A 14350-nucleotide genomic window follows, 5' to 3' on the forward strand; every position below is an offset into this window, starting at 1 on the left:
CTCCTTAAAATGGAGAACATCGACATCTCTGCAGTGACAGAGACCTGGTTCGAGGCTCCAGAGAGCACCCCTGCATTACCAGGCTATAATTCGTACCACACCTTTTGGCCACCTAACCTGGACCAAAACACTAAAAGTGGAGGCGTGTCCATATTCATTATGGACATCCACACCTCCAGGCTAGTTGCTCAGCATAATGCATCCGAGATTATCCAAGTGTAACTAACTCTGGGCAAGACCGCAATCCAAATTGTAGCTTGCTTACAGATCCCCCAAGATGCCTCAGGATTCCCACTCCATTTCTTGTCACACTGGAAAATATTAGGATACACCCTAACACCCCAATAATGGGTGATTTCAACTACCCCACAATTAACTGGAAAAACTACTCATCTACCAAAACTTTTGCTCAACATTTTCTGGAATTCATAAATTCCAGCGCCTTGGATCAACTTATCCACATCCCCACCAGGGGCAGCAATATCCTAGAGCTGGTCATTACCAACATGGGCGACAAGTTCCACAACAGAGGTCAATTCCTCATTGGTCAGATCCAACCACAAACTAATCACCCTAGACATCCACATCCCACCCCCACCCCCATTAGGGAAACCACCATAAAAATTTTCTCCAAAGCCAACTTCATGTTTCTTAAGACAGAAGTGGCAAACTTCCCGACACCCATGCAGACGGACAATAGAGGTATGACTGCTGAATCCTGCACAAATGCACTTTATAAGCACTTACACGAGTGCATGGATCATGCTATCCCTAAAAGAACCAAGTTGCTGCCTCCAAAAAAAGGAAGCCAATCTGGTGGTCCCCTGCCATAAACAAACTCTACAACAGAAGAAAGAAACTGTTACAAAAAAAAGTAAAATCCCATGATTGAAGGAACTCCCTGGTCAGCCTCAGTAAGAAGCTGAGATCTCTCATAAAATCCTCCAAAGCTAGTTACCAAAACAAAATCACCACTGATTCTAAAGAGAACCACAAAGCATTCTATAGCTATGTCAAGAATCTCAATGGCAACACTCAGAAGGCACTCCTGCCAAGAATCGAATAGGAGAACCTCTTGCTGTGAGGCAATAATGCTACCGCTTCAGCACCACACAAGCAGAAAATGATTGACTTCAACAATTGGCTAAGTTTCTGGTGTCATTCTAAGGGGATCCAGTGCCTGTCTGCTTGGGATGACATGATTGACAGGCCTCAATGCTTTGCCAGAGATGGCCTGCATCTGTCACCCCTTTGTTTCCGGATAATGGCTAAGGCTCCTGCCACCCCTATATTGTCTTTTTTAGGTGATGTTCCAAAGACCAAATTACCACTGTAACAGCTATAAATAAATACAATCTGAAGGTCATGCTGTTCAGTGCTAGAAATCTAAATCTCAAGATGCACTTGCTCGAAGCACTCCTCAAAATGGAGAACATCAACATTTGTGCTGTGACAGAGACCTGGTTTAAAGCAGCAGAAAGCAGCCCTGTGCTACCAGGCTATAACTCATTCCACACCTTTCAGCCCCAGAACATGGACAGAAGCTCCAAAGGCAGTGGTATCTCTGTATTCATAAAGGATATGCACACCTCCAGACTAGTATCACAGCATAATGCATCTGAGATACTTCAGGTACAACTAACATTGGGTAAGATGGCAATTCAAGTTGTAGCCTGCTATAGGTCCCCAACCATGTCCCAAGACTCTCACTAAACATTTCTAAGCACCCTGGAAACTATTAGGGTACAACACAACATGCTCATACTAGGTGACTTCAACTACCCTTCCATCAACTGGAAAACTACTCATGCACCAATACACTGGCCCAACGCTTCCTGGAATTCATCAATTCCAATGCCTTGGACCAGCTCATTCTTACCCCCACTAGAGGAAGCAGTATCCTTGACTTGGTTATTACTAACATGGGGAACCTTTGCTCTACACCAATAGTCAATTCCTCCCTGTTTAGATCCGACCACAAACTAATTACCATGGAAATCCACATCTCACCCATACCCCCTGGAAAGGTAACCACCATGAAAAACTTCTCCAAACCTTAGTTTGGGCTCCTAAAAACAGAGGTGGCTAACTTCACAGCACCCATGTCAATGGAAAATAGATGCATGACTGCAGAATCATACAACAATGCACTGTACGGACATGTACATAAATGCATGGAACTAGCCATACCCAACAGAACCAAGATGCTGTCCTCCAAAAAAAGAAAGCCAATCTGGTGGTCCCCTGCCATTAATAAACTCTATAATAGAAGGAAGAAACTGTTGCAGAAAAAGGCCTTCTATAGTTATATCAAGAATCTCCATGACAATACCCAGGTTTGCTCTGCGTTACTGCACAATGGTACCTCCTATACCGAGCAAACAGATATTGCCAACATACTGGCCGACAGATTCAGTGCCAATCTGGTGGTCCCCTGCCATAAACAAACTTTACAACAAAAGGGAGAAACTTTTGCAGAAAAGAGGAAAATCCCAGGATGCAAAAAACTCCCTTACTAGTCTCAGTAAGAAACTGAGATGCCTCATAAAATCCTCCAAAGCTAGTTACGAAAATAAAATTGCCAAAGATTCCAAAGACAACCACAAAGCATTCTATAACTATGTCAAGAATCTAAATGGCAATGCTCAGATCTGCTCTGAGCTAAAACAGAATGGCATTAAATATACTGATTCGAAGGATATTGCCAATATCCTGGCAGATCGATTCAGTGCCAACTTCACCCCCCTCTCATCCCCTAAATGGCCCATCTCAATACCGGAAGATTGCCAAATTCCAGTAATAACGGCCACACAGGTACAAAACGCACTCTCTAAAGCTAAGAATACAGCATCCATGGTACCAGATGACATCCCGGGCTGTGTACTACATGAACTACAATATGAACTGGCACCTCACCTAAGTGTCATGTTTAATCATAGCCTCACCTCAGGTTTCGTGCCCACTGAGTGGCGCACAGCTACAGTTATCCCAATCCACAAGGGGGGATCCACCTTGGATCCCGGAAACTACCGTCCCATCAGTCTGACAAGCCTTATCTGCAAGGCCATGGAGCGTATTATCATGGAACTTATAAACAAAGACATTGGCAACCTTCAAACACTGGACCCCACCAAGTTTGGGTTTGTGAAGGGCCGATCTTGTCTCCTGAACCTGATTGACTTCTTTGAATCAGTCTCCAGAGCCATGGACAAGGGTAGGGTGGTCCACACAGCCTATCTAGACCATGCCACGGCCTTTGACACCATCCCCCATTCTGGAATCATAGATAAACTTACTAAGTTGGGCATTAATCCCTATGTCACCCAATGGGTTGCTAAATGGCTTACTGATAGAACCCACACTGTAAAAGTAGCCGACTCCAAATCCAGCTCCAGACAAGTGACAAGTGGAGTACCTCAGGGTTCAGTCCTGGGGCCGCTCTTGTTTGGCATCTACTTTTCTGAAGTACAGGTCAACACTAAGGGACTCTGGCTAACAAAGTTTGCAGATGACTGCAAACTGGGAGCCATTATTGAATCCCCAAATGATGTGGATACTCTACAAAAGGGCCTTACAGAAACAGATGCTTGGTGCCAGAGCCATGGGCTCAAGCTCAATGCCAAGAAATGTATTGTTATCCCCTTTGGGAAAAAACATGTATCCATGAATTACCATATAGGTGGCAGTACACTAAACACAGAAAGTGTGATAAGAGACTTAGGGACACAGGTGGACAGTGGTCTCACCTTCGATAACCACATCGCCACAACAGTCAGGAAATCCTTCTATGTGGCACACCTCATCACGAAGGGCTTTTCATCCAGAAAAAAGGAGGTCATTGTCCCACTGTACTCATCCCTCATTAGACCCATTATAGAATACAACGCCCCATTTGGTATGTATCTCTCAAGACATCTGCAACAACTGGAAAGGCCTCAGAAATACCTCACTAAAAGAATCACATGCCTAAAGCAGATGCCCTACGCTGACCCCCTTAAAAAACTCCAGCTATACTCTGTTGCATATTGTCTACTCAGAGGCGATCTCTGCTTAACATACAAGGCCATGTCAAACCCAGAGCTGTTGGACATGCTGCACTTAAAGAAATCCCAATCCCTCAGAGCTACACGCTCCAGGGATCTAAACCTTGTCATCACAATAAACAAAACATGCTGGAGGGATAGGTTCCTGACCCAGAGACTCCCCAGACTCTGGAATAGATTGCCCATACATGTCAAGCAGAGTGCCTCTTTGGACCTCTTCAAGAGGAACCTTGACGATTGGATGGGAGAAAGGAAATTCACCCCAGGGATCACGTCAGTCGCCCTGCTAGACAGGGGTCCAGGAAAGTAAATAATGTGGGAAGAAATAGCCGGGGAATTGTTATGGCTAGGCTTGTATAGGCCCTAGGGCTGATAGCCTAGTACCAACCTATGAACCTATGAACTTTACCCCTCTCTCCCCCCTTAAAGGACCAATCACAATACCGGAAGAATGCTAGCCACCCAGCATTATTGCAGCACAGGTTAAAGCTGCATTGTCCAAGGCCAAGAATACACCTTCCATGGGACCCGACAATATCCCTGGATGTGTTCTACATGAACTACAAAGTGAACTGGCACCACATCTGTGTGCCCTGTTCAATCACAGCTTCACCTCTGGCTTTGTCCCTACTGAATGGCGCACTGTTACAGTCATCCCTCTCCATAAAGGGGGAGCGACTACAGACCCTGGGAACTATCACCCCATTAGCCTGATGAGTCTGATATGTAAGGCTATGGAGTGCATCATCATGGACCTAATTAACAAGGATATAGGGAATCTCCAAACTCTAGATCCTACTCAATTTGGTTTTGTGAAGGGTAGATCATGCCTGCTCAACCTGATTGACTTCATTGAGTCAGTCACCAGAGCTGCAGATGAGGGCAACCTACCTTGATCTGGCCAAGGCATTTGATACCATTCCCCACTCAGGAGTTATTGATAAACTCACCAAACTAGGCATCAACCCCTATATCACTAGGTGGGTTGCAAATTGGCTCACAGATAGAACCCACAATGTAAAAACAGTGGACACCAAGTCAGACTGCTGACTAGTCACGAGTGGAGTCCTGCAGGGATCAGTCCTGGGTCCTCTCCTGTTTGTCATCCACTTCTTAGAAGTCCAGGCAAGACAGAGGGACTCTGGCTGACCAAGTTCGCAAATAACTGCAAGCTGGGAGCCATTATTAACTCTCCAAGTGATGTAGACATGCTACAGAAAGGCCTCACTGAGACCAATGACTGGTGTTGAAACCATGGCCTTAAGCTTAATGCTAAAAAATGCGTTGTTATCCCCTTTGGGAAAAACTCAGTTCCCACCAATTACCACATCGATGGGAGCCCACTGAACACTGAAGGTGTTATAAGAGATCTGGGGACACAGGTTGACAGCAACCTCTCCTTCAACTACCACATTGCCACTGTGGTCAGAAAGTCCTTCTATGTGGCACATCTCATTACCAAGGGTTTTGCATCTAGGAAGAAAGAGGTCATCATCTCCTTCTACTCTTCCCTCATTAGGCCAAACATTGAGTATAATGCCCCATTTGGCATGTACCTCACTAGACACATGCAACAGCTGGAAAGGCCACAAAAGTACCTCATGAAGAGGATCCTAGGCCTTAAACACAACTTACATGGACAGACTAAAAAAACTCCAGCTATTCTCTGTCTCATATCATCTACCAAGAGACAATCCCCAGGAAGGGGATAATGGACTATACTGTGGCCATCCGAAACTTGGTTCTTCAAAGTGTCTTGCTTAGTTTGGAGAGATCCAGGATTGGTCTCCAGTCCCCTGTTTTCTTTGGCACCAAAAAGAACCTTGAGTAAGTTTCGGACTCTATCTGGTCTTGTGGGACCTCTTGGATGACTCTTTTTTTCTTGCATGCTTTGTATTTTAATTGCTGCTTGTTCCCTCTGACTGGGTGGCACATCAGGTATTTTTCTTGAGAATGGGGGAGAAAGGGGAAAGGGTATAGTACAGTCTGGAAATAATCCTCTGGACCCAAGTATCTTTTGTTTTATCTAGCCAGGCTCTCTGGTGCAGGGATAAGCATCCCCAGACTGTCTCCAGAGGTAGACAATCAGGCCTCCTTTTAGGAGTGCTGGTAGGGTTTATCAAAGAACAGATATCTGGAACCCTGGTTCTGCAGGCCTCCTCTGCCACTGAGGTGTCTTCATCCATTAGACTTCCCTCTGTGTTTGGGGGAATCTCCTCCACATATGACTTGAAAAGGACCCTGAGACTTCTTGAACCACATTTTTCAACCACCTCATTGATTCCCGGAAAAGGTTATTTGAGGAGTCAAAAAACACATGCCCATGGCAGACAGGGTCTTTCCATCCTTTTCATACATGGACAGAATATCTTTTACCTCTGGGCCAAATAAAGATGTTCCGTCAAAAGGAGCATTGATGAAAGAAGATTTGAAGGGCTCCACAAACTCACACAGACACTTCCAGGTGTGTCTCCATATTGGAAATGCCTTAACCCCCTGCTCTTGTGGTTTCTTCTGCTACATGTGAGATCAGCCTCATGGAAGAATTGGATATGGACTGTAGGGTCATCAGCTGAGAAGTAACAGATGCCTGAACATCAGAAACAGCACCGAGAGGGTATTGGATAACTCCTTGATTAAATCCCTCAGAAGTCAAGTAAAATGTGCCAAATAGTTCAGAGACCTCAAAACAAAAATTGCTGAAGCATAGACATGCTTCCAAAATCTGTCCATTTCCTGCAACTCCCTATTGGGGGGCTGGACAGTGGAACTTTCCTCAGCTAGTTCCTTCTTGGTGGTTGCCACAATGACCATGGCATCAACAGGAACTCCCTTCCCCCAAAACTGTCTATGCACTAGTGCTGCCATTATCCTGTCAGGTCTGCGAGGACTGGGCTCTAATGGTGTCAGGGTCCTTCCACACTTGCCACGAGATCAAGTCAGTGAGCTTATCAACAGGTGGGGTCACCAAAAGCCTCCAGGAGAACAGATTCCTCAGAAATAGGGTTGCTGGATGTCCAACCACCTCTCTGCTTAAGGATTTCCAGGATGTTTCCAAAGGAGACATCTTCAGGAGGTGATTGTGGAGACCCTTTGCCTTCATGAAAATCTGTGTCTTCAGTGATGAACTGCTCTGGGGAGTCTAAGTATTTCCTCTTACATGTCCTTTTCTTAGCGACCTCAGAAGTAGGATGCTCTGGGGAGGTATCAGAAGAGGAGATAATGTTTCCCTGGGTGGGAGCTTGGGGATTTGGTACTGACTGTCCCTGTGAAAGGAGATGGTGAAGCTCTGAATGCTCAGACGTCATGACAACAGACTTGGGATCTGAGCGGGAAGGATCTGCCAGCACAGCTGAAGCAAAAAATACTCTCTTTTCAGCCTCAAAGGCAGAATGGCTTGGAGGGAGACCATCGGATCCAAGAATAAGAGTTTCTGAATTGTAGGCATACCCTGTTCAGTAGGCACAACCCCCAAGGTGGAAGCTGGAGTTGAGCTATCCAGTGCCGAAGCTCTGAGGTACAGAGTCAAATGCAACACCTTGTATCTGAGAGGTAAAGTACAGCTCTGGGAGCACTCTGAATCAAATGGGACCAGAGCACTCAGAGAAGATCTTGGATCCGAGGATAAAGTTATCCTCAGATCCAAGCCACACGGATCCAGTTGACTCAAACCCAAAAACTCTGAAGCTATAGGAGTCAGAGGAGGAACTTGTAATGGGTGAGTAGTATATTTGCGGGTTAGGACCAGAAGGAACACCAATCTGGCTCTGCATCAAGAGAATCTTCTTCACCAGTCTCTCCACATGTTCTTCTGTAAGACTTCTGGAAGAGCGAGTGGAGTAAATGGATGGAGACCTTGGTCTTTCTAGGAATGGAGAAGGTACCCTGTCAGGAATCAGATCCAGTGACGGAGAGTACCTAATCCTGGGTAGAAACCTGGTAGTTTAAAGATCAGATTCAGAAAGCTTCGGATCAGATGACATTGAAACAGAGGGTTTTGACTTCATTGGATCTGACTGAGGAGACATTGGATCGAATATTTTTTTCCTTACTGGAATCATGAAGTTTAGCCTTTTTTGGATCTGGCTCTTTATGAGACCTCTTCCTCAAGGAGTCTGAAGCTGAGGAGGAAGAGGAAGATGGCTTAGGAGAGGATGACTTTTTAACTTTTGCAGTTTTCGATTTAGAGGAAGAAGAAGCAGCCTCCAATATATAGCTTCCCCAAAGAAAGAAAGAAGACCTTTTAGGATAAGCTTATTTTTGCATTCTACCAATGCACAAGGATTAAAACTGTGACAAATAGAACAATCCTCTTATAAATGGAGGGACCTAAATAGTAAACACAAGGTGTGTGAGCACCAGAAATTGGCAGCCCCACATTTAGTACATTTCTTAAAACCTGTTGGTTTATCTGCCATCTTTAACAAAATCTTAAGATAGAAAGAAAGGCATTTTTTTTAACCAGAACAAAAATTGGAAAGAGAGAAAAGAGATAGAAATACCAACAATGGTAATACTAACAATAGTATCTAAGAGGTACAGAAGAAATTGTACAACAGATAGAAAAACAGCAGGAAATTTACAATTAATGGTAAGGGATAGTAGTATAAAAGGTTTTTCAAACAATTAGAAATATATCAAACTTATCTCATATTTTATTTAGTTGTGTCACTAATAATTCAGGCTTTGCTATGCTTCATGTGTAGGATATTAAGGAATTAATGATAACCATAAAGTGTGCTTGCATAGAAATACCTAGAGTGAAGCCAATACATGTGTTTCTAACTTAGCGTTCATTTTTCTTGCACCTCACGTCTATCCTGCTGAGTTATTTCTCAGTGCTAATCCAAAGATAAAACGATCAGATGGTTATCTGATGTTATTCTGGCTCAGATCTTTACTAGCTACTTTCGTGAGTCTCATTCATAAGTTAATAAATGACCTAAAAGAGAGTACTGTTGAGGGATTCTCTCTAGTATAATTATTTTCAACATTACAACTGCCAAACTGGATTTCTGTATTTTGGACATTTATTCCTAGGTAACATTGGCCATAAAACATATTTGTGTTTTTGTGAGACATTGGTATTGCAGCTGTATATTGGAAGCTTGGATAAAGAGACACAACTCTGTTTTGTTATAGACAAATAAATATTGTCGAACATTGCTTGCCTAGGAGAAACAGTTTGAAACATGGAATGGTAAGCCACTGTTTTCTATCCTCACTTTTACTGCAAGTTCTGTAATGAATGCAACATTCTCTGTGTATAGAAAAATTACAGATGCAGAGCATGAGGACATTTTGAAATGTAACTAATGTGGCACGAGATGATGAATATATTAGTTTACTGTCAGTTTACAGTGTGTGAGTTATAACTGAAAATAATATTCCAGAAGGTCTCATGTATGCTGGTCAGTGCTTTGTTTCATGTACTTAAGTTAGTTTGTGGTCTACCATATTAACATTTGCCTTTATGCAATCTCATTAGCTGTTGATACTATTCTGAACAATAAAGCATCATTCCAGAATATATTTTTATGTCACAGTGAATTAACTGATGATAGACAGCACTAAGAAACTCTTATCACTTAAGCAAGAGTCGGATGTCAGGAAGTGGGACATCCTTGCTGATCCTGCAGAGTGGCCTACCATTTCCCTCGGTGAAGCAACTCCCTTACCTGAGATGGGTTTTCTGAACTCCATGATAGCTGCTCACAGGGGGTTCCTTTCAGCTCACAGTGTGAAAGCACATGACAGCATTGTCTCCATGGGGTAGGTATCGAGTGCTCTCACTATCGGTCACCTATGTGACAAGTCACAGCCACCTCTCCCTCAAGGATGGGCAAGCAGGCAACAGCTGCTCACTCCTATTCTCTCCTGTCAGTTCCTACTGGTGCCAAAACTGCTATTTGAACTCTGGTATCCTGCTTTATAGTTAGAGCTTTATCCCTCTATGCCATAAAGTAACTAAGATCTGCCAAAATTTGTCACATATTATTCAAAGTAGATAGAAGAAACTCAGGCATGTGGGGTTGGTAATTCATAGTTCTAAAAGCAAAAATGGCAGAGGTATACACCATTTTGCCATAATTCTCAAACAGTTTTGCTGTCCTTAAAATTGAGAATTGGATTAGAGGAGGGAAATATTCCATTACCTTTGTCAGGATCCAAAGAGATGACAGCCTGGCCAGTAGTGGGATTTTATGAAGGCACTTATGAGTATCAGTGACCCTATAAAACCTCTTTGGCTTATAAGGAGCTGAAGACTGTTAATCTGGAGATAGTAAAGCAGCTGAAAAGGCTTCTTCCAGATCACACAGGGCTCGGGGTTTAGCAGCAGACTTGGGAGCATCCATACAGAAAAGTTTTTTTTCTGGGAGTCAGAAAAGCAATAAGGTCCGCAAAGAAAATTTATGAAGAACATCTGTAGCACCCAGAGGAAAAGCACTCAGATATGGGAAAAATATGAAAGCTCCACACAGATAGTGATTTGAAGTCAGGAAAGAGGCCTGGCTCCCTGGAGCTGAGATGCAGAGATCTTAAACACTGAACCATCGTGCTCTCTTACTTGCTATCCTTACCTTCCTATGTAATGTCATTGCCCTCCGCTTTTTTTAACTTTTTGCCTGTTCCTCAAACACTGGTCTCTAGCCCTAAGTTCTGCATCCCTGCAGCATTCCCATGACTTGTTTCCTTATCCGCTTTGTTCCAGGTCTACATTTCCTCTTTGGCCCTCTCTCCTGTTCATTGTAACTAACTACACTAAAATTCTACATCACTGTCACAGTGATCTTACCCTTCCCCCACTGAAAAACACACAGATGCATGATCACTGATGGCTAAGGGTGCCTTCCCTTGGACATCCATACCTCTCTAGAACTCTGTCCTTTCTGGTACAGTCCAACACCAGCCGATTGAACTGGTCTAACATGGTCTAAGACTCACTTTAACATCCTCTTTTCCCAGGAATATTCTGCCCCATGTTTTGTTTTATTTCAAGACTCAGAATTAATCTGGAGATTCTAGAAAAATAGCTGATCTCTTAAAGAAGGCAAATGTGGGATAAGGTCAGAACCAGAGCAGAAGACATAGCACATTACAGTGGTCAGGGCTATGTTTCAGAAAGAAGCGAGTAATAAGGCAATGGCAGAGCTAGCAGAAAGGTAGGTCAGTTATAGGAGTTAAGCTACCAAGATAAAGGCATAAAGATCAGATAAGATGAGGGCAAAATGTGGTATATAGGGTGGGGACAGATAAGTAGGTGGCACAGCAGAGCATTGCATTAAACTGTAGAGTTTAAGAGGTAGAATGTTTCTGGTTAGAACATAAGATGGAAACTAGCGTATAGCCAGAAGCAATAAACAGGCCCTAACATAAGAGACAGGTCAAAGGATTCATAAAGTAACATATGTTAGGGAAGGAGATGAAACAGGGTAAGCCAGAGATGCTTGGCAAAATAATACATAACAGTTAGCATTACAGTAAATGCAGTGAAAAGATAATTATAACTTACCAGAACTTCTTCCTCTAACTCCTTCTCTGCCTGGTGACATTTCTTCTGTGTCTGAAAGACCTGATGCTCAGTGTTCTTCCTTACATACTTCCCTTCCATGTTGGTTTTGGCTTTTAGTTCCTGCAGCTGATCCTTTAAATGGGCAATTAACTCATTCCTATTCTGGACATACAAAAAAAAGATGAAAAATTAGGATTATGGAACAAGGGCTTCTGTAAGCAAACTCATAAAATTGTGTAATAACAGCAACATCTTAGAAGAGAGAGAGAGACATCTTAGAAGAGACAGCACTATGAGGCCCTGAACACTTGATGAAATTGTAACTAAACTTCACTATTTAATGCTAACCCCCCCCATAATACTTATAAATTCTACTACGAAACAGAATTACAGACCACTACACCAAGAACAGCATAACATGGCACAGCTATGCAACTGTACAGGGGTTTGGGGTTGGCATAATGGCTAAGGTGTTTACCTCACAGACAAAAGATACAATGTTTAATTCTCAGATTTTAAGGGAAATTGGCTAGGCTTAAAATTACCTGCAAGGACAGCTAGCTTAGTACTTACCTATGAACCTATGAACTTCTGACCCCTCTGTCCCAAGTATACACTTGACTCCAAAGGATCATAATTTCCCATTCCCCTACTCATTCTTTGTCTTCTCAAGCATTTGTATAATCTACAATATCCTCAATGTGCTGCTCAAAATAGCCCAGAGTACTGTGTGCAATGTCATTTTGATATATACAGTTCATCACCCAATCAGAGTTAAATGCTCAGTTACCATGTCCTCTCCCCTGTCAATGTGCAAAGTAATGTTTATGATCCTACTAGGTTCATAGGTTCATAGGTAGGTACTAGGCTATTGGCCCTAGGGCCTATATAAGCCTAGCCAAAGGTACCCTGGCTTTCGCCACCCAAGAAAATTATTTTCCTGTGCCTCTGTCGAGCAGAGCCAGAGAAGGGATCCCCGGGGTGAATTTCCTATCTCCCATCCAATCATCAAGATTTTTCTTGAAGAGTGCTAATGAGGAGCTTTGTTTGATATAGATAGGTAGTTTGTTCCAGAGTATGGGAAGTCTCTGGGACAGGAATCTATCCCTCCAGCATGTTCTGTTTATTGTGGTGATGAGGTTTAGGTCCCTAGAGCATGTAGCTCGTAGGGATTGGGATTTATTTAAGTGGGGCATGTCTAAAAGCTCTGGGTTTGACATAGCTTTGTGTGTTAGGCAGAGATCGCCTCTGAGTAGACAATATGCAATGGAGTAAAGCTGCAGTTTTTTGAGACGGTCTGCATAGGGCATCTCTTTGAGGCTGGTAATCCTCTTTGTGAGGTATTTCTGTGGCCTTTCCAGTTGTTGTAGATGTCTTGTGAGGTACATACCAAAAGGGGCATTGTACTCTATAATGGGTCTAATGAGTGACGAGTAGAGGGAAACAATGACCTCTTTTTTCCTGGATGAGAAATCTTTTGTGATGAGGTGTGCCACACAGAAGGGTTTCCTGACTACTGTGGCGATGTGATTATCAAAGGAGAGACTAGTGTCCACCTGTGTCCCAAGGTCTCTTATCACACTTTCGGTGTTAAGTAGACTACTGCCTATGTGGTAGTTCATGTGTACTAAGTTTTTACCAAAAGGAATGACAATGCACTTTTTGGCTTTGAGCTTGAGGCCATGGCTTTGACACCAGGCATCTGTCTCAGCAAGGCCCTTTTGTAGGATGTCCACATCTTTTGGAGTTTTGATTATGGCTCCCAGTTTGCAGTCATCTGTGAACTTTGTTTACCAAAGACCTTCAGTGTTGGCCTGTACTTCAGAGTAGTACATACCAAACAGGAGAGGACCCAGGACTGAACCCTGTGGTACTCCACTTGTCACTGGTCTGAAGCTGGATTTGGAGTCTGCTACTTTCACAGTGTGGGTTCTGTCAGTGAGCCAGTTGGCAACCCATCTTGTGGCATAGGGATTTATACCTAGTTTAGTGAGTTTTCTATAATTCCAGAGTGGGGGATGGTGTCAAAAGCCTTGGCGAGATCTATATAGGCTATGTGAACCACCTTACCCTCATCTACGGCTTTGGTGACTGCTTCAAAGAAGTCTATCAGGTTTAGGAGACATGATCTGCCTTTTACAAACCCGAACTGGGTGGGGTCCAGAGACTGGAGATTACCAATGTCATTGTTTATAAGTTCCATGATGATACGCTCCATAGCCTTGCAGACCAGGCTCGTTAGGCTAATGGGGCGGTAGTTTCTGGGGTCTGTGGTAGCTCCCCCTTTGTGGAGTGGGATAACTGTCGCTGTGCGCCATTCAGTGGGCACATAGCCTGAGGTGGGGCTATGATTGAACATGGTACTTAGGTGGGTGCCAGTTCATTCTGTAGTTCATGTAGAACACAGCCTGGGATGTCGTCAGGTCCCATGGATGCTGTGTTCTTGGCTTTGGAGAGTGTGTTTTTTACCTGTGCAGCCGTGACTACAGGAACTTTGCATTCTTCTGGTATAGAGATGGGCCCTTTAGGGGATGACAGAGGGATAAAGTTAGCACTGAACCTATCTGCCAGGATGTTGGCAATATCTGTTGGTTCTGTATATTTAGTGCCATTGTGCTGTAACTCAGAGCAGATCTGAGTGTTGCCATTGAGATTCTTGACATAGCTATAGAATGCTTTGTGGTTGTCTTTAGAGTCAGTGGCAATTTTGTTTTCATAACTAGCTTTGGAGGATTTTATGAGGGATCTCAGCTTCTTACTGAAGCTGACCAGGGAGTTTCTCCAATCATGGGAT

At 43.5% G+C, this 14350-nt stretch overlaps 1 protein-coding gene across 3 annotated transcripts in view; it reads right to left on the reverse strand.

Moving 5' to 3' along the window:
• Positions 1-14350, reverse strand: part of IQCG (IQ motif containing G) — a 1934505-nt gene that overhangs the window by 682246 nt on the left and 1237909 nt on the right. For all 3 annotated transcript variants that reach the window (XM_044070701.1, XM_044070702.1, XM_044070700.1), the window contains one exon: positions 11557-11718. In XM_044070701.1, the coding sequence (XP_043926636.1) occupies positions 11557-11718 (162 nt within the window). The remainder of the gene's footprint in view (positions 1-11556; positions 11719-14350) is intronic.

Source organism: Protopterus annectens, chromosome 4.part1 (genome assembly GCF_019279795.1).
Source record: "Protopterus annectens isolate FY-2018-M chromosome 4.part1, PAN1.0, whole genome shotgun sequence".
NCBI lineage: Eukaryota > Metazoa > Chordata > Ceratodontiformes > Protopteridae > Protopterus > Protopterus annectens.